At 38.1% G+C, this 16511-nt stretch overlaps 1 protein-coding gene across 4 annotated transcripts in view; it reads right to left on the reverse strand.

Moving 5' to 3' along the window:
* ARID5B (AT-rich interaction domain 5B) overlaps nucleotides 1-16511 on the reverse strand; it is a 406103-nt gene that overhangs the window by 75808 nt on the left and 313784 nt on the right. For all 4 annotated transcript variants that reach the window (XM_073596260.1, XM_073596262.1, XM_073596261.1 and 1 more), the window contains 3 exons: nucleotides 14103-14215; nucleotides 8012-8231; nucleotides 1998-2050 (listed from right to left, as the gene is read on the reverse strand). In XM_073596260.1, the coding sequence (XP_073452361.1) occupies nucleotides 1998-2050; nucleotides 8012-8231; nucleotides 14103-14215 (386 nt within the window). The remainder of the gene's footprint in view (nucleotides 1-1997; nucleotides 2051-8011; nucleotides 8232-14102; nucleotides 14216-16511) is intronic.

Below are 16511 nucleotides of genomic sequence, written 5' to 3' on the forward strand. Positions count from 1 at the left end.
AGTAGAATGAAGAAAAGAGGTTAAAGACATGATCATAAAGGAGGAACTCTGGTATAGAAAGAGAGGCAGTTTGAAGAAATATAAGAACATATGGAAATTATGGCTGGAGTATGAATGGGTTGAATAGGTATAAGAGCACTAGGTAGAATGGGTGGTGTGAGCATGGGGTGGAGGAGGGTGGAGGGAATGGGGGGATGGGGGGAGGGGAGGTATGGAGCGGAGATAGAGGGCAAAATGTTTGAGGATACCGCTGCAGGATTTATGTGTGTTATTTTTACTATTTGCTCGGTTGGATAAATCTTTATCTAGAATTAAAAAGGATGAGAATAATTAAGATAAGTTGTAAATCAGCCACAATGATGTGAAAAATGAGAGGGGATAAATTTTGATCTCCAAAGTTGATACAACGTCCCTCAGTAAAATTTTCGCTGAAGTGGTAAAAAAAAAGTAGAAACTAAGGAGCTACGACACCTGTCTAGGTCACTATAATTTGGGTTGTGTGTGCACTGTTGATGCTCCCAACTGAAGTAGAACAATGGTTTATGGGCAGAAAGAACCATTGATATACAGTCTCTGTGTTTAAAGTTGCTATGCAATTATGAGTACCTGCTACCACGCTGCTAAGGCAAGCGAATGGGCAGAGCATTAAAGGGAACTTCAGCACATTAATAACATATCAGGTGACATTTCATTTGCGCTGGTGAGTCTCTGCCATAATGGAAGTGTACAGTGGTGTGCACATAAAGTGTCATAAGTATATATATATATATATATATATATATATATATATATAGTTCATGGATCTGTGTTGTAGCAGGCAGCAGTAGTGAAAGTCTGGGTCAGTGCTTCCATGATGCTGAAATGTTGGTGTCAAAAGGGGTGTGAGAGAGGTGGTCATGGAGCCAAAAAGTGCAAGTTTATCTCCTATTGTATATGTTTGTTTTTTTAAGGAAAGTACAGGGTTTTCAAATGTTCCCCAAGGCCAGAGTTCTATCACTAGAGCCAGCGAGCAGAGGACCGTGACACAAAGTAACTGTTCTTAGCTAAAATTGCTTTTTTCACAGATAATTCTTTGCATAACTGGTTCTAAGCTGGATTTGAATATTGTGACAATGTGTACATAAGCTTATGATATGCTTTACACTTCTGATATGAAACCATTATGTCTCATAACAACTATACAAAAAAATAAGTTTTTGCCTCGCCAGCCTATAGACACAGGCATTCATAGCCTGGAAGTAAACCTTGCCTTGATGTTCCCTCTAGAAAATTGATCAGATCAAGGACAGGACTTTTGTATTTTAGGATTTTAAAATGGTAAGAGATATACCATTTTGGCACAGAAGGCGGCTATTTCATAGGTTTTATGTGGCCCTGACAATAGATGTACCTCTATATACACCCCCATTTTTTGGGGGGCGTAGCTCCTGAAAGCGCAGGTTCCTAGTTATCCAGAGTTCCACAAAAAACCCATAAACCATAACGTTCTAATATGCAAATATCAACTTACTAATGTCAGACTACTACCAGTAGTCTTGGGAAAGAAGGGGGGGGGGGACAGGAAGGGCATGTGGCCATGCCACTTGCATCCCTTAGGGTTCTGGACTGGTTCGTCAATGTAATGGGCGGCTTCACTGATCAATCATGGTACGAAACTTAATTATCAACTTTATAGCTCAAAAGGCTGTTAATCTTCTACGGGGGAGGAATGTTGTGAATAGTTGTAAGTTCTCTGCAAAGCAGCGTATACCATGACCGTGTCATATATAATATATATATAATTACAAGCAGTGTCTCTCAGCCACTAGAGAGGAATTACATTTTTTATTTAGGGACTTTCTAGGAAGGAAAATAGCTACATCTGATCCCAAAACTGCCAACTCAGTACTAGATGAATACTGGGTACACAGTCATTGATATTTATACTTTTTATTGTGCAGAAATGCAAGCCTAAAGCCATAAACAGTGCTATAAAATGGGACAATCTAAAAACTTACCGTTTCATATCCTCCCAGTTTTTGAGCAGCTTGAAACATAGTCCAAAGGTTAACTGTTAGAAGGACAATAAGTATTTAGATAAGCATTAACCAGTGCACTTCAAACAAATTACTTTTTTTTTTCATTCACAAGAAAATTAAGCTTGGTAAACAATGGTTTGAAGAAAGCTAAAAGGCAGATTGCATATATTAAATATAATACACACACACCTAATTTGTTTATCGTTTTCACATAAAGAACACACACTTAACCAACATTAACACAATAAGTGCATATTAGATTTAGATACGTGCAAAAATAGACATATTACAGAGTAGATTTATTATTCATGTGAAGTCTATATAGCATGCCTTACAATAAGCATTAGGGGTTTTATCTTGGGTTAACAGAATACCCAATTACACCGTGATAAAAATATATTTAATACTCAAAATAAATGTATTATATTAAAAGAATGCCTAAAACAATAGACATATCTGTATTCTAAATGTTTGCAAAACACATGGCCTCTTCTAATGCTTTACATTTTAGGAGTATTTTGAAGAAAGAATCATTGATTTCAACCATGATCAAGCCTAGTTATATTTAGGCACCTATTTATGAACATAATGTTTAGCACACGGTTATTTTTACAGGGGGAATATACCAAGTGTGCAGACTGTTCAGCTGTACAAGGCCCTTTGGGGCTTAGGGGTCTATGTATATTAGATGTATGTCAGATGGGTACTGGGATCACCCCTTAATGTCACCCAGATGTGTAGGAGGCTCATTTCTATCTAGCTGCAAATCCTTATAAAGTAAAAAAAGTGTTTTCAGCTTTGGTTGCAGAAAGTAGCTGAAAAATAGGTTTTGAATGGGGACCTTTGATGACTTCATCCACCAAAGCATAAATGCTTCAGGAAGCGAATGCAATGAATCGAGTTTTGAGACACATTTTATAGAAGGGAAGGCATTTTTCAGGATGCCACAAACTTCATGTTTAATAATTTCAAACACTGTAAGCAGCCACCTTTAGCTTAAACTTATTAATAGCATACAACAATAGATTGCACTCTGATTCATAGCAATATAAATACAATGAAACATTTTCACTGAAATTTAGGACTAACAGAATGGAATGCTGCTGATTTTATTACTTTAATAAAAAATAGTTATTTGACATTACTTAAAATAGATGCCCAAAAGGAGAATTTTGTATCCCTCAAACTATTCTAAATTACTCTCAGGCATTTCATGCAAATGTGACTTTTCAACAAAACATAACCCCTTTAACTTTGCGATTAGTACATGATTTTCATATCTGCTCATTTATTACCTCTATATAAAGACAAAAGCACTATGTCAAGTTTTTATGATCTAATATATGGCATGTTGTCCAAGTTCACTTTGAAATATTACCCTTGGTCAAGTAAAACACAGTAACCGTTCACTTTATCTGGTGTCACATATAAACTGGAAGACCAGCCAGTATCAAAATCCAATTATATTTCAAATAAATTACAAAAAATAAAAAAGAAATAGCCTACAATAGATATGCAATGCACTTAAAACTGGCCTATATACAAAAAGAAAAACAGAAGAGCTAAAAAAACTTGGGAGAACACTGCTCCAAGCTTCCATCTAAGCTCGTCATGTGACCAGAATTCTAGGCCTTTGGGTATGTGATCACTACTGAAAGAAGAATACAAGATCAACCCTAGCCATGTGTCACTAGCTTTTGCAATAAAGTCTCCCAAACTGATGCCAGTGATTCTGTAGATAAAAAATACAAAGCACTACAAAGTTATTTTAAAAGGGAATAAAGGTTTTGTTTTTCTTTTAATTTTGAACTTTTGGTAATGTGACACACACACACACACACACACAAAAAGCAACAACAAAAACTAAGGAGGATGAAAAAAAAAAAGATTTTTTTTTTCTTGACTTGTCAGGTAGATTTAACATGATATGCAGATTAAAGCTCCATTTGATCTGCAGATGGATGAAAGAGTAAATACAAAAGTAACAATGTTACTTTATAAATATACACAATTCATATGCAAGATAAAGAGATACAAACAATAAATATTGTGTCAGATGTTCATCATTTGTAATAACTGTGGTTATTATTTTGACAGCTGTGAATTGCCAACAGGGTAGAACAGGGTGTGCTATACATGCCCTGTGTACTTCAATTACGTTTTTTTAAGTGTGTGTGTACACGCATGGTCCACAGATGGATAAATTAAGTTTTCTCCTCTTAGAGCTACACATAGTGATTATGAAAGTGTTTAGCAGCTAAATATCCACTACACAGAATGGTTTTAAATCAGTTGAAGGCTTTAGAACTTACAGTGCTGAGAGTTCCTACTAGCTACAAACAAAGCAGTATAATAGACACAGGGTGGTAGGAGAGAAGTACTGCGACCAGTTTCTCTGACCAGGCAGGTTTTTAAGTAGTAAAACCAATATACCAGAATGAAACTGTATATCAATCCCTTGCACAGCAGCACTCACACTGGGAAAGAAGGAGAGTGAGCATTAGGAGTCAATCAGGTGTGTTGCATGTAAATGTGCTAACTGGGAACATGACGCTAGAAGCATTGAGATGACCTCATCCTTCTGCTGCTCTTTACTATGCAATCACAGAGGGCAAGTAGATAATACCACTGTACTTCTTTACAAAGTTGTGTCATTCACTTGGCTGTGCTATGTGGCAATGCAGTGCAAATTTCAAGACTGGATGGACAGAAATACACCCAGCCGTATTTCAACTTTGGATTTAGCTGTTTAAGTGTAGAATTAGGTAAAGCTTCCAAGTCTACCACTATCTGTTCTGTTCACAAAGAAGGCTTTTGGAAGCAGCCTGCAGCAGTACTGATTAAGGCAGAGTGAGCAGGATTCTTAATCAGTCTTATAAAAACTGTGGGTTACAAGTAGGGTTAGCTGCTGTAGCACCCACGTTAAAGCTGCCAAAATGTACCCTATGCACCTCCATGCAAGCCTAGGGAGTATAGGAATATGCATCAGCCCCTATAATCCAGTTACAACACACAGATCTTAATCCACTTCCTACATACATATGGTTTAGTTTGCTTGCTCGGCTTGCAATGAAACTCATCAAATTAAAAGCAGCTCCACAGCAGAGGATTTAAGACCTGTTTGTTTAATAGTCTGTTGTTTATGAGAAGTTCTGGAAAATTAAAATTAGAAAATGCACCCTTCGACACAAAACAATTTTGAAAGGCTGACTGAATCTTCCAGTGTTTTTTCAAAGCCATTAACAGATTTGCAGAGGTCTTGATTTAATCTAAATCAATGCATAATGTAACAAAGCTGTTCAGAGCACATTCATTGCTCTTCGATTTTAAGCAGCCCGTTTGGAGACAAACATTGTAATCATCTGCAGTTATTCAAGTTTATCATAGTTGCCAGAGCTCGGCAGCAGTCAGTGCCAATTAGGTATGTAAATTGTTATGTAAAACATGCAGGGGTGACATTCCTCATAAAAATAACACATGGTTTAATCGGAGGGAAAATATCCTCAGTGTAGATTGTACACTCAAGGGAATGGGAGAAAGCACTTGTGTTGCTGAACAAAGTGCTGCTTTGTTATTAACCCTCGTGTATGAATCTAACTTTCCATCCCCTGGACAGACATGCTATTCAATATATCATTACAAGAGTTTCCTTCACTACGAATATGGAGATCCACACTACTCAACCTCAGTCGCATTGAAGTTCTCTATTTACAACTGCAAACAATTCAAAATGAGTAAGGCTGGCCATACATTATACAATGAGGTCCATAGAATATGAGGTTATACCTAAACACTTTGTATGTAATCAGGCAGGCCCTTGCACTACATAGTTGAAGGTGAATCTAAAGGAAATTGAATAAGAAAACTGTATAGTGTATGGCCAGCTTAAAGTGGTTCTAAAGGCAGAAGGTTTTTTTATCTTAATACATTCTATGCATTAAGATAAAAAAAACCTTCTGTGTACAGCAGCCCCCTAATAGTTACCTGAGCCCCATCTCGATTCAGCGATGTTGCACAAGAGCCTTGGTTGTCTGGGACTCTCCCTCCTAATTGGCTGAGACAGCAACAGGCGCCATTGGCTCCCACTGGTGTCAATCAAAGTCAGTGAGCCAATGAGAAGGGGGGGGGCAGAGTCGCGCCACGGCTTCGTGTCCGGATGGACACACAGAGCAGCCACTCGGCTCAAGTGCCCCCATTGTAAGCTGCTGGCTGTGGGGACACTCGGCAGGAGGGAGGGGCCAGGAGCAACGACGAGGGACCTGAGAAGAGGAGGATCTGGGCTGCTCTGTGCAAAACCACTGCACAGAGCAGAGCAAATTTAATAACGCACAGCAGCTTATCTGTAATTAGTTGTCATTTTGCTAACTAATCTAAACTGATAGAGGTTGATATTTGATTAGTTGCTAATGGTGTTTGCACATCATCTCTTTGGTCTGTCTGTAAAGGTGTATAAGACATACCAGTTCCAAATCAGTGAGTAGGTTCAACTGCACCAGTATAAACTGTACAGAGAAGTACCGTGCTGCAACTGAATCAGGATCTGGCTTCTTCGATCACTGCCCATTGATGCATGAATTTGGCTATATGTCTTTGCCTCTTTAATTTCACCCAAAAGTATGTGGTAATGTTATTACAATGAATATTCCTTTGGAGTTAGGAACGTATGTGAATATTTTATTTAGTCTTTGAACTGATGTAGAATTATACAAGGTTATACTTACGAATAACATTTCAACACATTTAGTATAAATGGAAATGCACTGTATATTTTTCTGCCACATGTATTAAAACACAAGCACTATACTTACACCACCGTATAAATTGTTATTTTAGAATTACTTAATTCTCAGTGGTGGGACTGTCTTTAAAAAGAAGACTAAATTACCAAGAGCCTAAGAATGATCTCACTGTGAGACATTATCACATATTTGACAACAGGGAACATCATGTGTAACTTAAATAAAAGTTAAATTGTAAAATATTATAGGTAAGTCATGCACATGTGAACCAGGTAAGTTCTATGGCCTAATCATCAAAGACCCAAATAGTCACACGTTGTGCATTTCCACCTCTGCAGTCAAATTTAAGAAATTCCCACTATATGTTTGTCACGTGTTCCTGTGCACACTCATACCTAAAATAATACTATATATAAAAATATTTCTTACATTTTTAGTAGTTTTTTTTAGAGTAAATTTATACATTTGCCTCTATAGTCAGTTGCTATTGCTTAGAATAGGTGGCAATGTGCAGATAAAGTAGAAATGTCAGGGACAGGGGAGCCCACAGCTGTGATTGAGTGGAGAACATCCAACCGGGAGGTTGTATAGAAGTCAATCAGTAGATCGACTTCTGTACAACCTCCCTGCCCATACATGGATTGAAACTTGGTCCTTGCTGAACAAGCCAATTTAAAAACTTGTAATGCTTGACAGAAGTTCATATGCCCCATTAAAAATTAAACTATAGCCAAGCTTTATGCAGGATCATACTTTGGTGATATTTGTTTAAGTATTCATGTTTAATGTGAAAGTTACGTGCCAAATAAACATATTTAAAGTAGAATTCCAACCTAGACCATGCTAGTCTTAAATACCTACATTGACTAAACTGTGTAAAAAAAGATGTATCCATTTTTTTTTTTATTTTCAGCCCACTCTGGTCCAGTCAAGTAATCCGTCTCGGGTGCCAGCCAGCAGCAGCTGCAGTGGAGAGGAGGGAGTGCCAACAATGGCTGGGACATGGGAGCCTATGGATGACATCACCGCTCCCTGAATTCACAGCTGTTGAGTGCTCTCTCCTCTACCCTGCAGCCTCCGCTGTGACCAGAATGGAGAGGGCTGAAAACAGGTAAGTATATACACAACTTTTTTTACACAGGTCAGTCAGTATAGGTGTTTGGAGGGGACATTTTAATACTAGTTAAGTTTAGGCTGGAATTCGACTTTAAGTTGTATTAGTTTATTTTTGAATATTTAAAAAGCTGTACTTACTTTGCTTAAAGCCTAAATATGGTATCCTTTCAATGGGAGTTTTTCTCTCTTTCATGTACTTATACAGTGCTACAAGAAATGCTTGCTCATCAGCTTTGCATTCTTCAGTCTTACATCCATCTTCCACAGGGGCCTTTGGTTTTTCATCAATTGGGATTTTCTTGCAGTTGACATTGGCTGTCTTGGCTTTTGATAAGCTTGTCTTTACTTCACATTTTACCTGAAAGAATTACACACATGATGTGACCCCGTCTGATATTGTATTTAGCACACATTGGAGGCAAATAATGTGACTTCATTCGCATATGCATGTTTTTTATAGTAAGACTCATACAATAGTAAACCTAACCTCAAAGTTAAAAGTAACCTAAAATATATCTAATACAGTCATAGATTTGTTACAATCATTAAATGTGTTTTAAATGATTTTAATTGAGTTTTTTTTGACAAATGACTCAGATTTGGAGGGAGACAGCATTAGGGGCCACTTAGTTGTATTGCATTCAGATGAGCTGACAGGGGGGTACAGAAGAGTGAGCAGAAGAATGAGCTCATCAGTAAGCTGCTTCTCTTTCACTATCCAATTGAAAGCTGGGAACAAGGAAATGACTGTGCTGTATCGCTCAACGGCAATAAAGAATAGTCATCAACATTGTTGTACTATGTTGCAAGCATGTGTAAAATCCATATCTACAAAAATAAACAACCTTTATCAGTTTAAATTTGTCTTTTGATAAATATGGAGGTCACCCTGCTGGCCTCCATCTATAAATGCTAATTGTCTGGCTCAAATACAAAGTCACAGCCCCAGAACAAAATATTCAGTAAATTAAAGTCAGATTTGAAAAATAATCAGAATTCCTCCCCTTACTTATTCCCGGTCAGTGTTTCACAAGTATTAAAACCAAATAAAAAGAATGCTAGCCAGGCAACTAGTATTTTTAAAAGGAAACCAGCGATACATTTCTCCTATGACAGGTATGCTTTACTACAAGACATTAAGTGGCAGCGGATCTCTGGGAAAACCAAGTCATCCTAAATCCAAATGCTGACAGTTTGCTCTCAAGGGGCCATGGATGTCTATGGGGACTTTATGACACCTCCACTTCTATAACACCTCTCAGTAATTGCAAGACAAAGGACTCCCATGAGACCATAAGAAGTACTCAACAACCTAACTTCAAAAGAAAGCTGCCCAATTGTTCCTACATATATGGACAACATGAGCACCCAAGTTTAAAGCAAACCTGTGCTCCTCCCAAGCAAGGCAAAGAAACAGATATGCTTTAATCCCTCTGTCCAGTACCACAGTCACCCTTTTTTCTTTGACTCAACACTCTGTTCAGCCACTGGAAGCAAAGAAAATACCCAGTACCTCTGAGTTTAGAGGAGCGCATGACTCGCTCAATGTGACAGCGATGGACCAATTAGGGGGGATCAAGTGACCCATGTGACAAGCACCAGTCCAAAGCCCAGTGTGAGTTGCAACCTGAGTGACTCGTTGCATACACAGCGTATCTCGGAGTTAACCTGCTGTTTTGTCCTTCATGAGCAAAGAACATGTTCGCTCTAGGAAAAACTTGTAAAGACCACATATAGAAGTTTCTATTTCTAATCTGCATACTTTGAAGCCATCAACATTAAGCTGGCCATACACTGAAATTTGTCTAGTTCAGCAGGGATCCAGTCTAATGCTGATTAGTGTGGGCTGCCCCTGCTCCACAAAAGTCGATTCTGTCAAAGGGATATGCTGGAAAACTTTTAATGATCAGCGGCTGCAGCCACTGATAAGTGTATTCTGGCCGTTGTGGGTGGCAATGTTAGAATACAATGTCATCTTAATCCTTGCTTCAATAATAAGGGCATCACTGGGCAAGTAAGAGCCTTTTATGCACACGCCTTCCCCAGTTCAATAAGTAAACAAGTAGTGAAAAGATCAGGATGACAGCCCTTAAATATGCACCTTTAAAAACAAGTAACAGCATTTTCAATATTTCTATCCTGACAGGGCTATTTTAAAGATTAAAGCAAATTACCCCTGAATATCACTTCCATAGGGCTGAAGAATAAGTTGTAAAATAACAAATAATGAATCAATCAAGAAAAACAAGTTGGTGTATGTGAAATATTTTTACTATGTTCACAAGGAAAAAAAAATATGAGGAGCTTATCAGTACTGAAGCTATCTGAAATAATGATGGTATAGTGAAAAGCAGAGTTATGGGATTCCAGGCACCACTTCTGAAATGGATTTTTATTCATCTACTTTTTAACAAGCTAAAGCAGGCCTATACTGTGAAAAATGATACATCTTTAGAAAAAAAAAACATTCTCTGAATGATGTTAAAAAAAAAAAAAAAAGGGTAGAGAAGGCTCAGGAAAAATCTAACTTTCTGGAATCGTTGTAATTCTTCACCATGCTGGTGACAGTTACATGCTGGTTACAACCGAAGGGGCTTAGGGGAACTGGTCATGTGAGCATCAAAAGAGGAGGGAAAATTTCCAGGGATTTCTAAGAGATTTTTTTTATAATCTGTCCCTGCTGATATTTTTTTCTCTTATACAATTTTTTTTATTTTTCGATCCATTTTAACTTTTCCTATACATTACTAAGGGGGCACAGCAATGCGGCAGGTGCCAGTAAATGGAACCACAGTGTGCAGCACAGACATTGGCACCCACCCCTTCTCGAAGTGTCAAATGCTGAAGACTGAAGGAGACTGCAGCTCTTAAAGGAGGAGGAGACCTATTCTTTTGGAGAGATATGCATAAAGCTTCTACTGATCCTTTACCTTAAAATGGCTATTATCATGAAAAGGGGACATCCCAAACTAAAGTAGATGTCCCAGCAAACAGATTAAATATATAGTATTTTTTTTATTTTTTATTTTTTTACAGTATTTGTTTTTTCAAAGTATTTTTCAAAGTAACAAAGTATTTGTAGTTCTGTCTTGCCAGACCTATGATTTACATACTACTACCATACAGTCTACTAATTCCTGGTAGGGCCCTAAAGTGGAACTAAAGTCCAGTGTTGTGACATCCGTTAGATACTTCACTGGTTTTGATATCCTCTCCCTGGCTTCTTCCGGGTGTTGGGTCTATGGCAGCCTTGATTGGCTTTTTATGTGCATGGGAGTTTAATCATTCCAACACAAAGGTTTGTTGAGAATGCGCAACTTGGTATACATTCTAAAAACAATTATGAACAATTGTGAACAGGCAGGCAGTTTTTTTTTTTTGCACAAGAACATGTTTCCTCTGGAATGAAGAGCCTTCCTGCTCACAATTTTTACTTTTTCACTTTAGTCATGCTTTATGGCTCACCTGACTTATAGTGGATAATTAATATACAGTGTGATCATGCCGATTCAGTGCCCAATGCATGGAGATGGAAGCAGAGTGGCGACATAGAAAGCTGCAAAGCTCAACTAGGAAACAAAGGAATCACTTGCTGTGCTGCCTGGTAGGGATGCCTGGACCACAAGCCTGGCCGAATGGAATTTTAAATCTCTAATGAGCTTCATCTGTATATTTAGTGGTTTGTCTGAAGTTTATATACAACGTCAAACACCTCAATTAAGTACAGATAACAGTGATTTTACACAAATATTAATGAACATACAGTATGTACCTACTTTTATTTTAGCTTACCTAGCAAACCATTCACAGTTTTTTCCTATTTACTTTTGTTCATTACATTTTAAATAGTAAATATGGAGAAAAGAAATTATGTTTACCAACATATTCACATGGTTTGACTATTTGATTGTTAAAAAATGCATGCGTTAGAGTGCATGTGTAAATAATTTGCATTTTTAACCCACACTATAGAGAAAACTGAAAAATAAGTTGAAATGAGTCTAAACTGCCCTCCTCACAGTCTATGCTGGTTTTTATATTTGCAAGGAAAGTGATCTTTGTTTAATGTTCACACTTGGAAGCAGTAGAAAGAGAGCACATGAGACCGAATAACTTCTCCCTGTTTGCTTAAAGATTCCTCTAAGTTCTTTGTAGAAACTACGTGAAGGTATATATAGCTCTCTAGATACTAGCATTACAGAGCTCTGTAACAGCTCTTTGTGCAGGAACACAAGAGAGCACTAAGGAATAAGGATTTTTATGTGGAAAAAACGTGAACCTGATAGTCACTTCATCCACAGAGAAATCCGTTTTTGTTTTTCTGTTCTGTATTGTTGGCCATCTGCAGTAAATACTTCAGAGTTGTTTTTTGGACTGATCTCCAGAGCCTCCCAATTAATCAGACAGACTGCCCATTACATTACAAGACCAACATAGATGCCCAAGGGTGGTTGAGATGAGGCCCAAGGGTGGGAGGGGTAAGGCAAAGCTGCTCTGGAAAAGTCAAGGTTTGCATGCCACCGTATTTGCCTACATCTGCTGATTGGTATGATGTGCAATTTAGCTGAAGCTAACCTCCTCTTTGCGATTTTTTCATCACACCGTCAATCTGAATTGTGAAGGTATGTGTGCGAGAGTTGCACTTTAACAATACCCAGTCAAGGCTAGTTTAAATTATATGTAAATTCAGTCAGAAAAATCTCATAACTGTTCATGTCATTGCAAAAGTCTTTTATTATTTTAAAATAGGCAGCTTTTAATAGTTTAATATCTGGTAATCCTGTTGCGGATGAAAACTTTTTTTTTCCAAATAAAATGGCAATAACTCATGGTATAGGGTACTTTATCAAGCTAAATGTTATTCAGTTGGGCTGACTATACATGGCCCCCTTTTTTTTAATCAGCCAGCTGGCTGATTGAAAAAGACTGGATGGATTTCCCCATCCACACAAGCGAGGTAGAGAAAGGAATCCTCCCCAGTGCGCTATTGTATTCTGACAGTGGGGATTCCTCCACTGTCAGAACACACTGATCAGCACTGCAGTCGTGTGTGGCTGCAGTGCTGATTGAGTGAAAATTTACCAACAGTCCTGTTCAAGAGGAGTCGATTATTAAATCGATGCCTCTTGAACAGGAATAGCCACAGATTGATTGAAATCCCTCCCAGTCCCAATTTCGATCCTCTATGGCCAGCTTTAGGGTTTACATCTATTTTAAGGGTAAAGTCACATGGGCACACACAAAGTAAAAACTACTGCTAGCCAAACAGGGCTTGAATTTTGGTCAATTTATCAGGCCAATTTCGAGCTGTGGGTTGCTAGGGTTGACAAAATTTGAATGAAAAATCTACAGAGCCAGATAGAAAATTATTGGCCAGACACAGTGACTGCATCCAACTGAATGCGCTCACTGTTCAAGTATCCAGGAAGCTGTGGTTGGCAGTTGTGTAAATACAATAGCCAGCAGGGGAGATTCCTCCATCAAGGAGGTTTCGCGTAGATCGGTAAAATCAAGTGGATTTCTCTCATTTGGCCTACAGGCTGATAAAGGAAAATCCAAATGTGTATGGCTAGCCTTAATTTCACTTTCCTAGTAGGTCAATCACATTGACCGTAAACTGGCATTTATGCTAATTCCCTGAAGGATGGAGTGTCTGACAGTATTTATGGAATACTGACTATCTGTGACTGTTCAGCCAAATTGAGCTCTGTTATATATAAAAAAAGAGTTGGGACCCACAAAAGGTAAAATTAGTCATAGTTGCTCAGGGTTTTTTGGTTTTGCCACCCATTGTGCCAAAACTGTTGAAGATTGTAACAGGTTCAATTTACTAGACATTTGTCTTTTTTGCTTTTCAATTTAGATATCCAACTGTGTAAAAATATTACTATCCTGGCAGCAATAACCATTATTACAAAAGAAAGCTTTGTGTCTTGTTTATTCATTTTAGTCTATTTACAGGAAAGTTATTATACAAGAAAGTTAATATGTCACCAGGAGCTGCCTAACACTACATGACGTGAATGCAAGAACATTGTCCTACTTTTCTGCTCTTTTCTCTAGACAAAAATCAGTCCGGTGTCAAACTAACGCTGCATTTTTACAAGAAGGGGAAAAAAAAACACAACAACATTTTCTTTATGCTAAAAATAGCCATCTCAATCTGAGACACGGGAACAATAAACATTCAAGAGGCAGCAGAAATGAAAGTAAGCTTTTAAAAGATTACCTTGGCAACAGTTTTGCCCTCGCAAATATTGGAGGCATCTTTTACTCCATTTACAGAATCTCTCCTTTGAAGGCATTGCTTCTTTTTACGGGGTCTGCCTTTAAGGTTTGGTGCTGAAAGGAAAACATAAATCTATTATAATCAGCTGCAAGTGACAGAAATCTTTATTATCATATTAAATAAGTTGTGTATTAATTTTCAGCACTTGCCAAGTTATGCTGTGTTTTTAATCCGTTTCCCTTATTGCACAGCTCCACAGTGTAAGCTGAATAAAAATCATAACACTAGTAATCTGATTTCTAGAAATAGCATTCCTAATAAGATTTGCTGGGCCAAAAATCAGGACAATTACACAACTACAAGATATGGGTGTATTAAAGAGCCCACCTAACGTTATATTTCAGTTCATCCTTAAGTGACTGTGGCAATAGGATAACACCGCTAGGCTTTCTAGTTTCTTGATCCAATGTGTCCATTACAAAGCCAGTGAAGACGCTAAGAATTTAATATACAAAATAATAAACAGAGAGGGCAGTACTGAGATGGTGCCACTCTCCTAATGATTACATAAACAATAAAGAGAACATGTTGGCAGAGGATGGTGACTTACCCCACCAATGTCCTCCAAAACACAAAATACCATTGTCGAATACAAAAATAACCATTTTCTAGCAAACTCCTAAAAATGTTGGATTTTAACGTATAAGAAACTATTTTACAATACTATCCAAAAAATAAAGTTATAAAGCTGCCAATTGCAAATCAAAATTAGTACAATGATACTGTGAACTTTTAAAGTACAAATGTCATGAAAAAAATGGGGGGGGGGGGCTGCCATTGCTGGTCTCCTCTTGAAATTGCTAACTGCCAGGAAATTTCAGGGATGGATATTTTATTCATAGTTACCAGCTTGGACCAATGCCTGGCCAATGCCCCTGGAAGCTCTTGAAATCACTGAAGCAGAAATCCCTAATCAAATGATCTCCCACTTGCTTCCGGGTCCCATGCTGAGCGGCCAGCCTAATGCATTTGAAATACAAGAGGTCGGACGCGCAACAAGGCTGCCATTCACAGAATGCTTTGCATTTTTATAAATGCATGAAAAGCATTCTCTGACTGGACAAGGTGGTGAGGCAAGATGGTGATGCCACAGGACCTGCAAGTGGATATCACTTGTAGTAGCGGTGTCTACTTCAGTGATTTCCAGGTTCCAGGGGCATTGAGCAGGTATTGTATATAGATATAGTTTTATTGGTTCAAGTTGGACCAATGTAACTATGTAGAAATGTACTTTACCTGGAATTCATCTTTAACACTTTACAGACCCAAAACAAGAATGCTGCAAGGAAAAAAAAAATTCAGAATGCCTCATCTGTTTGGTTGTTCTGGGTTAGCAATTCAGGAAGTAGTGAACCAGAAGCATCAATATAATAGCCAGGCAACTACTATTTTCTGGAGGAGAGGTCAGTAATGGGAGCCTGTATATACCACTCATGAGAGGATTTGTTTTGCTTTAGGTGGAAGGACTCACTGAAGGCTGTACTCCTAGTGAAGAGTACTAGGTGTACTTTTTCCCCTCATCCTACAATACAAAACATTCTGGGTTAGTGTCTGCAAAATACCAACTATATACCCCTCATTAACCTCCATGATCCCCACTTATTGGACTCCAATAAAGTTTGATGAAATGTGAACTTTTTAAATCAACAGATATCCAAAGAGAACACCACAAATGGAAAACCTATATACAAAACTACCATGCATGGTTGGTTATTATTACTTTAATTATGTTCTTAATCTTAAAGTGTGCTAAACTTTAGTACCCGAATTTAAATGGAGCCTTTACACTTGTGTGAACATCTTACATTTACACTCCTACTCTCCCCTCCACTGACTGAAAGCAATCAGCAGGCCTCCATTAACCTCTGCGGTGAACAGGGGTAACTACAGAGCATGCTGCTTGTTGGCTCAAGTCTACAAATAAGCACCTAGTACTTAAATAAGATAAGCATGGAAGGCAGGAAACTGTCATGTTATGGCAGCTCCCTTATTTCTTTGATGACATGTTCACTTTAAAGTGGTTGTAAATGCTAGTCATGAAATCTGAACAAAGCACATACGCTATATCTGTAGTGTTTACCGCTCTCTCTCCAAAGCTCTAAATGTCATTTCTCTCTGGTGCTTCGTTCCTCTGTTATCAGAATGTGTCACTTCGGAGAAGTTTTCTAGACACATGAGATAATTTGTGACAGGGGAGAGAGCTCAGCACACAGCTTATCTACTCAGAACACAGTTCTATATGTTACTTCATTCCTATGTGCTATGTGGAGGCGGGTGTCCCTTTCCTTAAATCTGCTCTCACACAGTGTATAAGAGCTGTAACTGCAGCTCTCCACCCCTTCTTTATGC

This window comes from Aquarana catesbeiana, linkage group LG08 (genome assembly GCF_042186555.1).
Source record: "Aquarana catesbeiana isolate 2022-GZ linkage group LG08, ASM4218655v1, whole genome shotgun sequence".
Taxonomy (NCBI): Eukaryota; Metazoa; Chordata; class Amphibia; order Anura; family Ranidae; genus Aquarana; species Aquarana catesbeiana.